General features: G+C 49.2%; 1 protein-coding gene across 1 annotated transcript in view; it reads right to left on the bottom strand.

Annotated features, from left to right (window-relative positions):
• LOC135551653 (CUB and sushi domain-containing protein 2-like) overlaps positions 1 to 15,000 on the bottom strand; it is a 947,993-nt gene that overhangs the window by 136,302 nt on the left and 796,691 nt on the right. The window contains 2 exon segments of the mRNA XM_064982833.1: positions 1 to 104; positions 3,200 to 3,388. The exon segment at positions 1 to 104 is cut by the window's left edge and continues 43 nt beyond it. Of these exon segments, the coding sequence (XP_064838905.1) occupies positions 1 to 104; positions 3,200 to 3,388 (293 nt within the window).

Genomic DNA, 15,000 nt, shown 5'->3' with positions numbered 1-15,000 from the left:
AAAGGACCAGTGGAGGTAGACCTTGTTGTTGGAGCTGGTGATGCTGAGAGGAGAGGAGTAGTTTCCACTCAGAGTGACCAGGAGAGGACTCTGTCTGGACGGACCTGTACAGGGGGGGGAGAGAGAGAGAGAGGAAGAGAGAGAGAGAGAGAGAGAGAGAGAGAGAGAGAGAGAGGAAGAGAGAGAGAGAGAGAGAGAGAGAGGAAGAGGAAGAGGAAGAGAGAGAGAGAGAGAGAGAGAGCGGAGAGAGAGAGAGATGCTGGTCAGAAAGTTGAGAGAATTGTGGACAAGATATGTTTCTCATAATGAACCGTTTAACAACCCAGGGTTTAAATAACATCTCATAAACATTTATGGTGTGACTACATTTTGAGACATGTTGAGACATGATCGGGCATCCAGATATGGTCTTGAGGTGTTTAGCGTGTTGCTTCATGGCTTCACACGCTAGTTCTGTTAACAGGAGCTTTCAACTCCTAAATCAATAGAAGCTCTTTGTTTTTAGGCCTTGCTAAAGTACTATTCTGTGTAGTTTGGTCCCATGCTGTCGTGGCAGAGATAAACTTTGCATCAGCTGGGAACTGAGAAACAGATTCCCATCCAACGAGTCACAGTGTTTGGCATGAGGGCCGACCCGTCTGTTCTCGTTCTGCTCGTTGGAAGATAAAAAGGGGCGAAGGCATCATTCTTTTCACAGCACGACCCCCCCATCCCCCCCCCCACTGCTTCCTAATGACACGCAAATATACACAGGAGAGGCTCTGTCAAAAAGAGAACGAGGACGTTTCCGGGGTTGTGGCGTGAGGGACGTAATGCCAGGACAGGATACCGTCTCTGACAACGTGACACGTTCATTATTAGCTCTCAAAATCACATTGATTATTTTCTAAACGAGTTCCTCCCTGAGTGTACCAGGACCTTCGTCATCCTCAGACTCCAGACCTGTGTTGTAAAGGCCCTAATCAGCATCATTCGAGTACGCAGACCGATAACGCAGACCGATAACGCAGACCGATAATGCAGACCAATAGCGCAGACAGATAATGCAGACTGATAATGCAGACTGATAACGCAGACCGATAATGCAGACCGATAATGCAGACCGATAACGCAGACTGATAACGCAGACCGATAACGCAGACTGATAACGCAGACCGATAACGCAGACTGATAACGCAGACTGATAACGCAGACCGATAATGCAGACTGATAACGCAGACTGATAACGGTGACTGATAACGCAGACTGATGATGCAGACTGATAACACAGACTGATAATGCAGACTGATAATGCAGACCGATAATGCAGACTGATAATGCAGACTGATAATGCAGACTGATAATGCAGACTGATAACACAGACTAATAACGCAGACTGACAATGCAGACTGATAACGCAGACCGATAACGCAGACTGATAACGCAGACCGATAACACAGACTGATAACGCAGGCTGATAACGCAGACCGATAACACAGACTGATAACGCAGACCGATAACGCAGACCGATAACGCAGACTGATAACGCAGACCGATAACGCAGACTGATAACGCAGGCCGATAACGCAGACCGATAATGCAGACCGATAACGCAGACTGATAACGCAGACCGATAACGCAGACTGATAACGCAGACCGATAACGCAGACCGATAACGCAGACCGATAATGCAGACCAATAGCGCAGACAGATAATGCAGACTGATAATGCAGACTGATAACGCAGACCGATAATGCAGACCGATAATGCAGACTGATAACACAGACTGATAACGCAGACTGATAACACAGACTGATAACACAGACTGATAACGCAGACCGATAACGCAGACTGATAACGCAGACCGATAACGCAGACTGATAACGCAGACTGATAACGCAGACTGATAACGCAGACTGATAACACAGACTGATAACACAGACAGATAACGCAGACCGATAATGCAGACTGATAACGCAGACTGATAACGGTGACTGATAACGCAGACTGATGATGCAGACTGATAACGCAGACCGATAACACAGACTGATAACACAGACAGATAACGCAGACCGATAATGCAGACTGATAACGCAGACTGATAACGGTGACTGATAACGCAGACTGATGATGCAGACTGATAACGCAGACCGATAATGCAGACTGATAATGCAGACTGATAACACAGACTAATAACGCAGACTGACAATGCAGACTGATAACGCAGACCGATAACACAGACTGATAACGCAGGCTGATAACGCAGACCGATAACGCAGACTGATAACGCAGACCGATAACGCAGACTGATAACGCAGACCGATAACGCAGACTGATAACGCAGACCGATAACGCAGACTGATAACACAGACTGATAACGCAGACCGATAACGCAGACCGATAATGCAGACCGATAACGCAGACTGATAACGCAGACCGATAACGCAGACTGATAACGCAGGCCGATAACGCAGACCGATAATGCAGACCGAGCCTGAACACTGATGCAGCAACAAGTGGCTGTTCCACTGATGTCAGAAGGTGAATTCACCAATTTGTAAGTCGCTCTGGATAAGAGCGTCTGCTAAATGACTTAAATGTAAATGTAGATACAGGGTTTTTAGAGAGGTTGGTGGTGTGTAGAGCCCGACCACGAAGCATACTGGAATACCATACAGTCTTTCCAGAGGTCTACTCCTGTTGTGGATTATAGTGCTCCTGTTCTGGATTATAGTGCTCCTGTTCTGGATTATAGTGCTCCTGTTCTGGATTATAGTGCTCCTGTTCTGGATTATAGTGCTCCTGTTCTGGATTATAGTGCTCCTGTTCTGGATTATAGTGCTCCTGTTCTGGATTATAGTGCTCCTGTTGTGGATTATAGTGCTCCTGTTCTGGATTATAGTGCTCCTGTTGTGGATTATAGTGCTCCTGTTGTGGATTATAGTGCTCCTGTTCTGGATTATAGTGCTCCTGTTCTGGATTATAGTGCTCCTGTTGTGGATTATAGTGCTCCTGTTCTGGATTATAGTGCTCCTGTTCTGGATTATAGTGCTCCTGTTGTAAAACAACAATTAAAACAACATTGAAACATTAAAACAACATTAAAACAACAATTAAATGTTCAAACAACAAAACATTAAAACAACATTAAAACAACATTAAAACAACATTAAAACATTAAAACAACATTAAAACATTAAAAAAAGGAATAGACGCTCACCGTCAAAGATCTCCAGTTGGTCAAACTGCCGGCTGGTCTGGAAGTGTTGTATAGTAAACGTGATGTTGTAGCCCGGCTCTACCTTGACCACCCAGGAACAGGACTCAAAGTGGGGGAAGCCGCTACCGGGGGACTGGCTCATGATGACGCCCGTGGAGGCTGTAAGGACCTCATTCATGGGACACGTCACTGTGAGGAGAGACAGGGGCTGTTAGGACCTGGTTCACGGGACACGTCACTGTGAGGAGAGACAGGGTCTGTTAGGACCTGGTTCATGGGACACGTCACTGTGAGGAGAGAAAGGGGCTGTTAGGACCTGGTTCACGGGACACGTCACTGTGAGGAGAGACAGGGTCTGTTAGGACCTGGTTCATGGGACACGTCACTGTGAGGAGAGACAGGGGCTGTTAGGACCTGGTTCACGGGACACGTCACTGTGAGGAGAGACAGGGGCTGTTAGGACCTCGTTCATGGGACACGTCACTGTGAGGAGAGACAGGGGCTGTTAGGACCTCATCCATGGGACACGTCACTGTGAGGAGAGACAGGGGCTGTTAGGACCTCGTTCATGGGACACGTCACTGTGAGGGGAGACAGGGGCTGTTAGGACCTCGTTCATGGGACACGTCACTGTGAGGGGAGACAGGGGCTGTTAGGACCTCGTTCATGGGACACGTCACTGTGAGGGGAGACAGGGGCTGTTAGGACCTCGTTCATGGGACACGTCACTGTGAGGAGAGACAGGGGCAACAGTCAAGTCCAGGTTGAACCCTCAGTAACCTTGGTAACAGTCAAGTCCAGGTTGAACCCTCAGTAACCTTGGTAACAGTCACGTCCAGGTTGAACCCTCAGTAACCTTGGTAACAGTCAAGTCCAGGTTGAACCCTCAGTAACCTTGGTAACAGTCAAGTCCAGGTTGAACCCTCAGTAACCTTGGTAACAGTCAAGTCCAGGTTGAACCCTCAGTAACCTTGGTAACAGTTAATAGTACTGAAACACCAGAGCAATAATCACAAAGCCATAGAGACAAAGGGTTAGGGAAAGGGTCAGGAAAAGGGTCAGGGAGAGGGTCAGGGAAAGGGTCAGGGAGAGGGTCAGGGAAGGGTCAGGGAAAGGGACTGGGAAAGGGTCAGGGAAAGGGTTAGGGAAAGGGTTAGGGAAAGGGTTAGGGAAAGGGTCAGGGAAAGGGAAAGGGTCAGGGAAAGGGTTAGGGAAAGGGTCAGGGAAAGGGTCAGGGAAAGGGTCAGGGAAAGGGTTAGGGAAAGGGACTGGGAAAGGGTCAGGGAAAGGGTTAGGGAAAGGGTCAGGGAAAGGGTCAGGGAAAGGGTCAGGGAAAGGGTCAGGGAAAGGGTCAGGGAAAGGGTCAGGGAAAGGGTTAGGGAAAGGGACTGGGAAAGGGAAAGGGTTAGGGAAAGGGTCAGGGAAAGGGTCAGGGAAAGGGTCAGGGAAAGGGTCAGGGAAAGGGTCAGGGAAAGGGTCAGGGAAAGGGTTAGGGAAAGGGTCAGGGAAAGGGAAAGGGTTAGGGAAAGGGTCAGGGAAAGGGTCAGGGAAAGGGTCAGGGAAAGGGTCAGGGAAAGGGTCAGGGAAAGGGTCAGGGAAAGGGTTAGGGAAAGGGACTGGGAAAGGGTCAGGGAAAGGGTCAGGGAAATGGTTAGGGAAAGGGTCAGGGAAAGGGTCAGGGAAAGGGTCAGGGAAAGGGTTAGGGAAAGGGTCAGGGAAAGGGTCAGGGAAAGGGTCAGGGAAAGGGTTAGAGAAAGAGATTGAGAAAGGGTCAGGGAAAGGGAAAGGGAAAGGGTTAGGGAAAGGGTTAGGGAAAGGGTCAGGGAAAGGGTCAGGGAAGGGTCAGGGAAAGGGTTAGGGAAAGGGTCAGGGAAAGGGACTGGGAAAGGGTCAGGGAAAGGGACTGGGAGAGGGTCAGGGAAAGGGACAGGGAAAGGGTCAGGGAAAGGGTTAGGGAGAGGGTCAGGGAAAGGGACTGGGAGAGGGTCAGGGAAAGGGTTAGGGAAAGGGACTGGGAAAGGGTCAGGGAAAGGGTTAGGGAAAGGGTTAGGGAGAGGGTCAGGGAAAGGGACTGGGAGAGGGTCAGGGAAAGGGTCAGGAAAAGGGACTGGGAGAGGGTCAGGGAAGGGTCAGGGAAAGGGTTAGGGAAAGGGTCAGGGAAAGGGACTGGGAAAGGGTCAGGGAAAGGGTTAGGGAAAGGGTCAGGGAAAGGGTTAGGGAAAGTGTCAGGGAAAGGGACTGGGAGAGGGTCAGGGAAAGGGACAGGGAAAGGGTTAGGGAAAGGGTCAGGGAAAGGGTTAGGGAAAGGGTCAGGGAAAGGGTCAGGGAAAGGGTTAGGGAAAGGGACTGGGAAAGGGTCAGGGAGAGGGTTAGGGAGAGGGTCAGGGAAAGGGACTGGGAGAGGGTCAGGGAAAGGGTTAGGGAAAGGGACTGGGAAAGGGTCAGGGAAAGGGTTAGGGAAAGGGTTAGGGAGAGGGTCAGGGAAAGGGACTGGGAAAGGGTCAGGGAAAGGGACTGGGAGAGGGTCAGGGAAAGGGTCAGGGAAAGGGTCAGGGAAAGGGTCAGGGAAAGGGACTGGGAAAGGGACTGGGAGAGGGTCAGGGAAAGGGTCAGGGAAAGGGTCAGGGAAAGGGACTGGGAGAGGGTCAGGGAAAGGGACTGGGAGAGGGTCAGGGAAAGGGTCAGGAAAAGGGTCAGGGAAAGGGTCAGGGAGAGGGTCAGGGAAGGGTCAGGGAAAGGGACTGGGAAAGGGTTAGGGAAAGGGTCTGGGAAAGGGTCAGGGAAAGGGTTAGGGAAAGGGACTGGGAAAGGGTCAGGGAAAGGGACTGGGAAAGGGTTAGGGAAAGGGTTAGGGAAAGGGACTGGGAAAGGGTTAGGGAAAGGGTCAGGGAAAGGGTCAGGGAAAGGGACTGGGAAAGGGTCAGGGAAAGGGTCAGGGAAAGGGACTGGGAAAGGGTTAGGGAAAGGGTCTGGGAAAGGGTCAGGGAAAGGGTTAGGGAAAGGGACTGGGAAAGGGTCAGGGAAAGGGACTGGGAAAGGGTCAGGGAAAGGGTCAGGGAAAGGGACTGGGAAAGGGTTAGGGAAAGGGTCTGGGAAAGGGTCAGGGAAAGGGTTAGGGAAAGGGACTGGGAAAGGGTCAGGGAAAGGGACTGGGAAAGGGTCAGGGAAAGGGTTAGGGAAAGGGACTGGGAAAGGGTTAGGGAAAGGGACTGGGAAAGGGTCAGGGAAAGGGTTAGGGAAAGGGACTGGGAAAGGGTCAGGGAAAGGGTTAGGGAAAGGGTCAGGGAAAGGGTTAGGGAAAGGGTCAGGGAAAGGGTTAGGGAAAGGGTCAGGGAAAGGGTCAGGGAAAGGGTTAGGGAAAGGGTCAGGGAAAGGGTTAGGGAAAGGGTCAGGGAAAGGGTCAGGGAAAGGGTTAGGGAAAGGGTTAGGGAAAGGGACTGGGAAAGGGTCAGGGAAAGGGTTAGGGAAAGGGTCAGGGAAAGGGTCAGGGAAAGGGTCAGGGAAAGGGTCAAGGAAAGGGTCAGGGAAAGGGTCAGGGAAAGGGTCAGGGAAAGGGTCAGGGAAAGGGTCAGGGAAAGGGTCAGGGAAAGGGTTAGGGAAAGGGACTGGGAAAGGGTTAGGGAAAGGGTCAGGGAAAGGGTTAGGGAAAGGGTCAGGGAAAGGTTCAGGGAAAGGGTCAGGGAAGGGTCAGGGAAAGGGTTAGGGAAAGGGTCAGGGAAAGGGTCAGGGAAAGGGTCAGGGAAAGGTTCAGGGAAAGGGACTGGGAAAGGGTTAGGGAAAGGGTCAGGGAAAGGGTTAGGGAAAGGGTTAGGGAAAGGGTCAGGGAAAGGGTTAGGGAAAGGGTTGAGAATTTCATACAGCTTCCAATGCTGTTGAACAACGTGATACAAAACCTAAATGCTACAACTCGACATTGAAATGCTACATCCCCCTCATCAGAAACCAAGTAGTCAGGTCGTCCACATCGTAACGTAGTGATACCAAGTAGTCAGGAGGTGCACATCGTAACGTAGTGATACCAAGTAGTCAGGAGGTCCACATCGTAACGTAGTGATACCAAGTTGTCGGGTGGTCCACATCGTAAAGTAGTGATACCAAGTAGTCAGGAGGTCCACATCGTAACGTAGTGATACCAAGTTGTCAGGTGGTCCACATCGTAACGTAGTGATACCAAGTTGTCAGGTGGTCCACATCGTAACGTAGTGATACCAAGTAGTCAGGTGGTCCACATCGTAACGTAGTGATACCAAGTTGTCAGGTGGTCCACATCGTAACGTAGTGATACCAAGTAGTCAGGTGGTCCACATCGTAACGTAGTGATACCAAGTAGTCAGGAGGTCCACATCGTAACGTAGTGATACCAAGTTGTCAGGTGGTGCACATCGTAACGTAGTGATACCAAGTTGTTAGGTGGTCCACATCGTAACGTAGTGATACCAAGTTGTCAGGTGGTCCACATCGTAACGTAGTGAAACCAAGTAGTCAGGTGGTCCACATCGTAATGTAGTGATACCAAGTTGTCAGGTGGTCCACATCGTAACGTAGTGATACCAAGTTGTTAGGAGGTGCACATCGTAACGTAGTGATACCAAGTTGTCAGGTGGTCCACATCGTAACGTAGTGATACCAAGTTGTCAGGTGGTCCACATCGTAACGTAGTGATACCAAGTTGTTAGGTGGTCCACATCGTAACGTAGTGATACCAAGTTGTCAGGTGGTCCACATCGTAACGTAGTGATACCAAGTTGTCAGGTGGTCCACATCGTAACGTAGTGATACCAAGTTGTCAGGTGGTCCACATCGTAACGTAGTGATACCAAGTTGTTAGGAGGTCCACATCGTAACGTAGTGATACCAAGTAGTCAGGAGGTCCACATCGTAACGTAGTGATACCAAGTAGTCAGGAGGTCCACATCGTAACGTCTTATTATCAAATCACAGACCATCTTCTGTCTACTAACTCTGTGAGAGACAGACGCTGTGGCAAAACTCTACAACAGACCAACCTCCAATGATAAATCTGAATATGAGCCACGTGTGTCTAAACCCTGTGTGTACAAACCCTGTGTGTCTGAACCCTGTGTGTCTAAACCCTGTGTGTCTAAACCATGTGTGTCTAAACCCCGTGTGTCTAAACCCTGTGTGTCAGAACCCCGTGTGTCTGAACCCTGTTTGTCTAAACCCTGTGTGTCTAAACCCTGTGTGTCTAAACCATGTGTGTCTAAACCCCGTGTGTCTAAACCCTGTGTGTCAGAACCCCGTGTGTCTAAACCCCGTGTGTCTGAACCCTGTGTGTCTAAACCCTGTGTGTCTAAACCCTGTGTGTCTAAACCCTGTGTGTCTAAACCCTGTGTGTCTGAACCCTGTGTGTCTAAACCCTGTGTGTCTAAACCCTGTGTGTCTAAACCCTGTGTGTCTGAACCCTGTGTGTCTAAACCCTGTGTGTCTAAACCCTGTGTGTCTGAACCCTGTGTGTCTAAACCCCGTGTGTCTAAACCCCGTGTGTCTAAACCCCGTGTGTCTGAACCCTGTGTGTCTAAACCCTGTGTGTCTAAACCCTGTGTGTCTAAACCCTGTTTGTCTGAACCCTGTGTGTCTAAACCCTGTGTGTCTAAACCCTGTGTGTCTAAACCCCGTGTGTCTAAACCCTGTGTGTCTAAACCCTGTGTGTCTAAACCCTGTGTGTCTGAACCCTGTGTGTCTAAACCCTGTGTGTCTAAACCCTGTGTGTCTAAACCCCGTGTGTCTAAACCCCGTGTGTCTAAACCCCGTGTGTCTGAACCCTGTGTGTCTAAACCCTGTGTGTCTAAACCCTGTGTGTCTAAACCCTGTGTGTCTGAACCCTGTGTGTCTAAACCCTGTGTGTCAGAACCCCGTGTGTCTGAACCCTGTGTGTCTAAACCCTGTGTGTCAGAACCCCGTGTGTCTGAACCCCGTGTGTCTAAACCCGTGTGTCTAAACCCTGTGCGTCTAAACCCTGTGCGTCTAAACCCTGTGCGTCTAAACCCTGTGCGTCAGAACCCCGTGTGTCTGAACCCCGTGTGTCTAAACCCGTGTGTCTAAACCCTGTGCGTCTAAACCCTGTGCGTCTAAACCCTGTGCGTCAGAACCCCGTGTGTCTGAACCCCGTGTGTCTAAACCCGTGTGTCTAAACCCTGTGCGTCTAAACCCTGTGCGTCTAAACCCTGTGCGTCTAAACCCTGTGTGTCTAAACCCTGTGTGTCTGAACCCTGTGTGTCTAACCCCTGTGTGTCAGAACCCCGTGTGTCTGAACCCTGTGTGTCTAACCCTGTGTGTCTGAACCCTGTGTGTCTGAACCCTGTGTGTCAGAACCCCGTGTGTCTGAACCCTGTGTGTCTGAACCCTGTGTGTCTGAACCCTGTGTGTCTAAACCCTGTGTGTCTAAACCCTGTGTGTCTAAACCCTGTGTGTCTGAACCCTGTGTGTCTAAACCCTGTGTGTCTGAACCCTGTGTGTCTGAACCCTGTGTGTCTAAACCCTGTGTGTCTGAACCCTGTGTGTCTGAACCCTGTGTGTCTGAACCCTGTGTGTCTGAACCCTGTGTGTCTGAACCCTTTGTGTCTGAACCCTGTGTGTCTAAACCCTGTGTGTCTAAACCCTGTGTGTCTAAACCCTGTGTGTCTAAACCCTGTGTGTCTGAACCCTGTGTGTCTAAACCCTGTGTGTCAGAACCCCGTGTGTCTGAACCCTGTGTGTCTAAACCCTGTGTGTCAGAACCCCGTGTGTCTGAACCCCGTGTGTCTAAACCCGTGTGTCTAAACCCTGTGCGTCTAAACCCTGTGCGTCTAAACCCTGTGCGTCTAAACCCTGTGTGTCTGAACCCCGTGTGTCTAAACCCGTGTGTCTAAACCCGTGCGTCTAAACCCTGTGCGTCTAAACCCTGTGTGTCTAAACCCTGTGTGTCTAAACCCTGTGTGTCTGAACCCTGTGTGTCTAAACCCTGTGTGTCAGAACCCCGTGTGTCTGAACCCCGTGTGTCTAACCCTGTGTGTCTGAACCCTGTGTGTCTGAACCCTGTGTGTCAGAACCCCGTGTGTCTGAACCCCGTGTGTCTGAACCCTGTGTGTCTAAACCCTGTGTGTCTAAACCCTGTGTGTCTAAACCCTGTGTGTCTAAACCCTGTGTGTCTGAACCCTGTGTGTCTAAACCCTGTGTGTCTGAACCCTGTGTGTCTGAACCCTGTGTGTCTGAACCCTGTGTGTCTGAACCCTGTGTGTCTGAACCCTGTGTGTCTGAACCCTGTGTGTCTGAACCCTGTGTGTCTGAACCCTGTGTGTCTAAACCCTGTGTGTCTGAACCCTGTGTGTCTGAACCCTGTGTGTCTGAACCCTGTGTGTCTGAACCCTGTGTGTCTGAACCCTGTGTTTCTAAACCCTGTGTGTCTGAACCCTGTGTGTCTAAACCCTGTGTGTCTAAACCCTGTGTGTCTAAACCCTGTGTGTCTAAACCCTGTGTGTCTGAACCCTGTGTGTCTGAACCCTGTGTGTCTGAACCCTGTGTGTCAGAACCCCGTGTGTCTGAACCCTGTGTGTCTAAACCCTGTGTGTCTGAACCCTTTGTGTCTAAACCCTGTGTGTCTAAACCCTGTGTGTCTGAACCCTGTGTGTCTAAACCCTGTGTGTCTAAACCCTGTGTGTCTGAACCCTGTGTGTCTAAACCCTGTGTGTCTAAACCCTGTGTGTCTAAACCCTGTGTGTCTGAACCCTGTGTGTCTAAACCCTGTGTGTCTAAACCCTGTGTGTCTGAACCCTGTGTGTCTAAACCCTGTGTGTCTAAACCCTGTGTGTCTGAACCCTGTGTGTCTAAACCCTGTGTGTCTGAACCCTGTGTGTCTAAACCCTGTGTGTCTGAACCCTGTGTGTCTAAACCCTGTGTGTCTGAACCCTGTGTGTCTGAACCCTGTGTGTCTAAACCCTGTGTGTCTGAACCCTGTGTGTCTGCGTGTCCTCCCGTCTCTCTGTTTTCTATCATTGATATTCCATGCATTCTATCCCAGACATTTCCTTTCAGCCCCGATTTAGACAGCAAGGAATTATCTGTTGGCTGCCTTCAATTCTTCTTGATCTGTCTGTATACATCTCCACGTCTCCCTCTCTCTCTATATATATATATACACATGTGTCCCTCCCTCCCTCCCTACCCACCCCCTCCCTCCCTCCCTCCCCCTCCCTCCCTCCCTCCCTCCCCACCCTCCCCTCCCTCCCTCCCTCCCAACCCTCCCACCCTCCCCTCCCTCCCTCCCTCCCCCCCTCCCTCCCCACCCTCCTTCCCTCCCTCCCTCCCTCCCTCCCTCCCTCCCTCAATTTCATTCTTACTTTTAATCCACAGTAATTCTCCTGATCCCCTCCATTCATGGATGAATGGACTATGGGAGGCCAGGGAAGAGAGTCTCATGGGTAGAGAAGCTTTGGAGATAAACTCCAGGAAAGGCTTGAACCCAGCTGATTGCTAAAGAGGTCCTCACTTAAATGCTTGTTAAAGGCTCTTCATTAACAACGTACAATTTAGACCTTCACGTTGCAAAACCCTTGTAGTGCATCATGTGACAGGGGTCCTGAGTCCTAACGTCATGTGACAGGGTTCCTGAGTCCTAACGTCATGTGACAGGGGTCCTGAGTCCTAACGTCATGTGACAGGGGTCATGAGTCCTAACGTCATGTGACAGGGGTCCTGAGTCCTAACGTCATGTGACAGGGGTCCTGAGTCCTAACGTCATGTGACAGGGGTCCTGAGTCCTAACGTGTCTGTCTGTCTGTCTGTCTGTCTGTCTGTCTGTCTGTCTGTCTGTCTGTCCGTCTGTCCGTCTGTCCGTCTGTCCGTCTGTCCGTCTGTCCGTCTGTCCGTCCGTCCGTCCGTCCGTCCGTCTGTCCGTCTGTGAGTGACTATATGTCTGGTTCCAATTGAGAAAAAGCTAAGCTATGCTATATGCTATATGCTATATGCTATATTGTACGCAGCCTGTCTGTTGCACATTTCATAATAGGCTGAAAACAAGTTACCTCATCCGTCAGGCTATATAAAGGTAGTACCTTACCGTGAACTGAAGACTTGTGCTTCATGCTTTTCCAGTTACACATGTAGTATACCTAGAATAACGAGGCTGTAAACTGAACATTTGTCAAACCTGAATGTCAAAGGATCAGATTCTACAGGTTCAAATCCACGTGTCTAATTACCGGACAGCAGTTCATTAAATTAAATGGTGGCCGTCCTCTTTACAGAGTGACAGACAGCAGTCTATGAATCCCCATAGTAAAGATCGCCTAATAATCAGTTTGTTCCAACACAGGGATAAAACACATGGTTATTTTGACCTTTTCAGTCAGCAAGCATCTCACGTATGGCTCTCTGAGCCATTAAGTTGATGATATGAGACAGTGAAGAGAAGAGACAGAAAAGAGACAGAGACAGAGAAGAGAATAGAGACAGAAGAGAGACAGAGGAGAGACAGAGAAGAGACAAAGACAGAGAAGAGACAGAGAAGAGACAGAGAAGATAATTGAGACAGAAGAGAGACAGAGAAGAGACAGAGAAGAGACAGAGACAGAGAAGAGACAGATACAGAGAAGAGACAGAGACAGACAAGAGACAGAGAAGAGACAGAGAAGAGACAGAGACAGACAAGAGACAGAAGAGACAGAGAAGAGAAAAGAGACAGAAGAGAGACAGAGAAGAGACAGAGAAGAGACAGAGACAGACAAGAGACAGAGAAGAGACAGAGAAGAGAAAAGAGACAGAAGAGAGACAGAGAAGAGACAGAGAAGAGACGGAGACAGAGACAGAGAAGACAATAGAGACAGAAGAGAGACAGAGACAGAGAAGAGACAGAGAAGAGACAGAGACAGAATAGAGACAGAGAAGAGACAGAGAAGAGACAGAGAAGAGACAGAGACAGAATAGAGACAGAGACAGAATAGAGACAGAGAAGAGACAGAGAAGAGACAGAGACAGTGTGACAGGGGTCCTGAGTCCTAACGTCATGTGACATAAACCAGACATCCCAACAGGTTGTGTCCGTATTGCGTGTCTCTGTGTGTGTGTTCTTGGCGTGTCTCTGTGTGTGTGTGCTTTGCGTGTCTCTGTGTGTGTGTGCTTTGCGTGTCTCTGTGTGTGTGTGGTTGGCGTGTCTCTGTGTGTGTGTTGTTGGCGTGTCTCTGTGTGTGTGTGCTTTGCGTGTCTGTGTCTGTGTGGTTGGCGGCGCTCTGTGTGTGTGTGGTTGGCGTGTCTCTGTGTGTGTGTGCTTTGCGTGTCTCTGTGTGTGTGTGGTTGGCGGCGCTATGTGTGTGTGTGGTTGGCGTGTCTCTGTGTGTGTGTGCTTCGCGTGTCTGTGTGTGTGTGCTTTGTGTGTCTCTGTGTGTGTGTGGTTGGCATGTCAATTCAATTCAATTCAAGGGGCTTTATTGGCATGGGAAACATGTGTTAACATTGCCAAAGCAAGTAAGGTAGATAATATATAAAGTGAAATAAACAATAAAAATTAACAGTAGATATCACACATACAGAAGTTTCAAAACAATAAAGACATTACAAATGTCATATAATATATATACAGTGTTTTATCAATGTACAAATGGTTAAAGGACAAAAGATAAAATAAATAAGCATAGATATGGGTTGTATTTACAATGGTGTTTGTTCTTCACTGGTTGCCCTTTTCTTGTGGCAACAGGTCACAAATCTTGCTGCTGTGATGGCACACTGTGGAATTTCACCCAGTAGATATGGGAGTTTATCAACATTGGATTTGTTTTCTCATTCTTTGTGGATCTGTGTAATCTGAGGGAAATATGTCTCTCTAATATGGTCATACATTGGGCAGGAGGTTAGGAAGTGCAGCTCAGTTTCCACCTCATTTTGTGGGCAGTGAGCACATAGCCTGTCTTCTCTTGAGAGCCATGTCTGTCTACGGCGGCCTTTCTCAATAGCAAGGCTATTCTCACTGAGTCTGTACATAGTCACAGCTTTCCTTAATTTTGGGTCAGTCACAGTGGTCAGGTATTCTGCCGCTGTGTACTCTCTGTGTAGGGCCAAATAGCATTCTAGTTTGCTCTGTTTGTTTTTTTGTTATTTCTTTCCAATGTGTCAAGTAATTATCTTTTTGTTTTCTCATGATTTGGTTCGGTCTAATTGTGCTGCTGTCCTGGGGCTCTGTCGGGTCTGTTTGTGTTGCTGTCCTGGGGAACTGTGGGGTGTGTTTGTGTTTGTGAGCAGAGCCCCAGGACCAGCTTGCTTAGGGGACTCTTCTCCAGGTTCCTCTCTCTGTAGGTGATGGCTTTGTTGTGGAAGGTTTGGGAATCGCTTCCTTTTAGGTGGTTGTAGAATTTAACGTCTCTTTTCTGGACGTTGATAATTAGTGGGTATCGGCCTAATTCTGCTCTGCATGCATTATTTGGTGTTCTACGTTGTACACAGAGGATATTTTTGCAGAATTCTGCGTGCAGAGTCTCAATTTGGTGTTTGTCCCATTTTGTGAAGTCTTGGTTGGTGAGCGGACCCCAGACCTCACAACCATAAAGGGCAATGGGCTCTATGACTGATTCAAGTATTTTTAGCCAAATCCTAATTGGTATTTTGAAATTTATGTTCCTTTTGATGGCATAGAATGCCCTTCTTGCCTTGTCTCTCAGATCGTTCACAGCTTTGTGGAAGTTACCTGTGGCGCTGATGTTTAGGCCAAGGTATATATAGTTTTTTGTGTGCTCTAGGGCAACAGTGTCTAGATGGAATTTGTATGTGTCTCTCTGTGTGTGTGGTTGGCGTGTCTCTGTGTGTGTGTGTGG

The sequence above is a fragment of the Oncorhynchus masou genome, chromosome 13, assembly GCF_036934945.1.
Source record: "Oncorhynchus masou masou isolate Uvic2021 chromosome 13, UVic_Omas_1.1, whole genome shotgun sequence".
NCBI lineage: Eukaryota > Metazoa > Chordata > Actinopteri > Salmoniformes > Salmonidae > Oncorhynchus > Oncorhynchus masou.
This window is presented reverse-complemented; position numbering and strand designations above follow the sequence as displayed.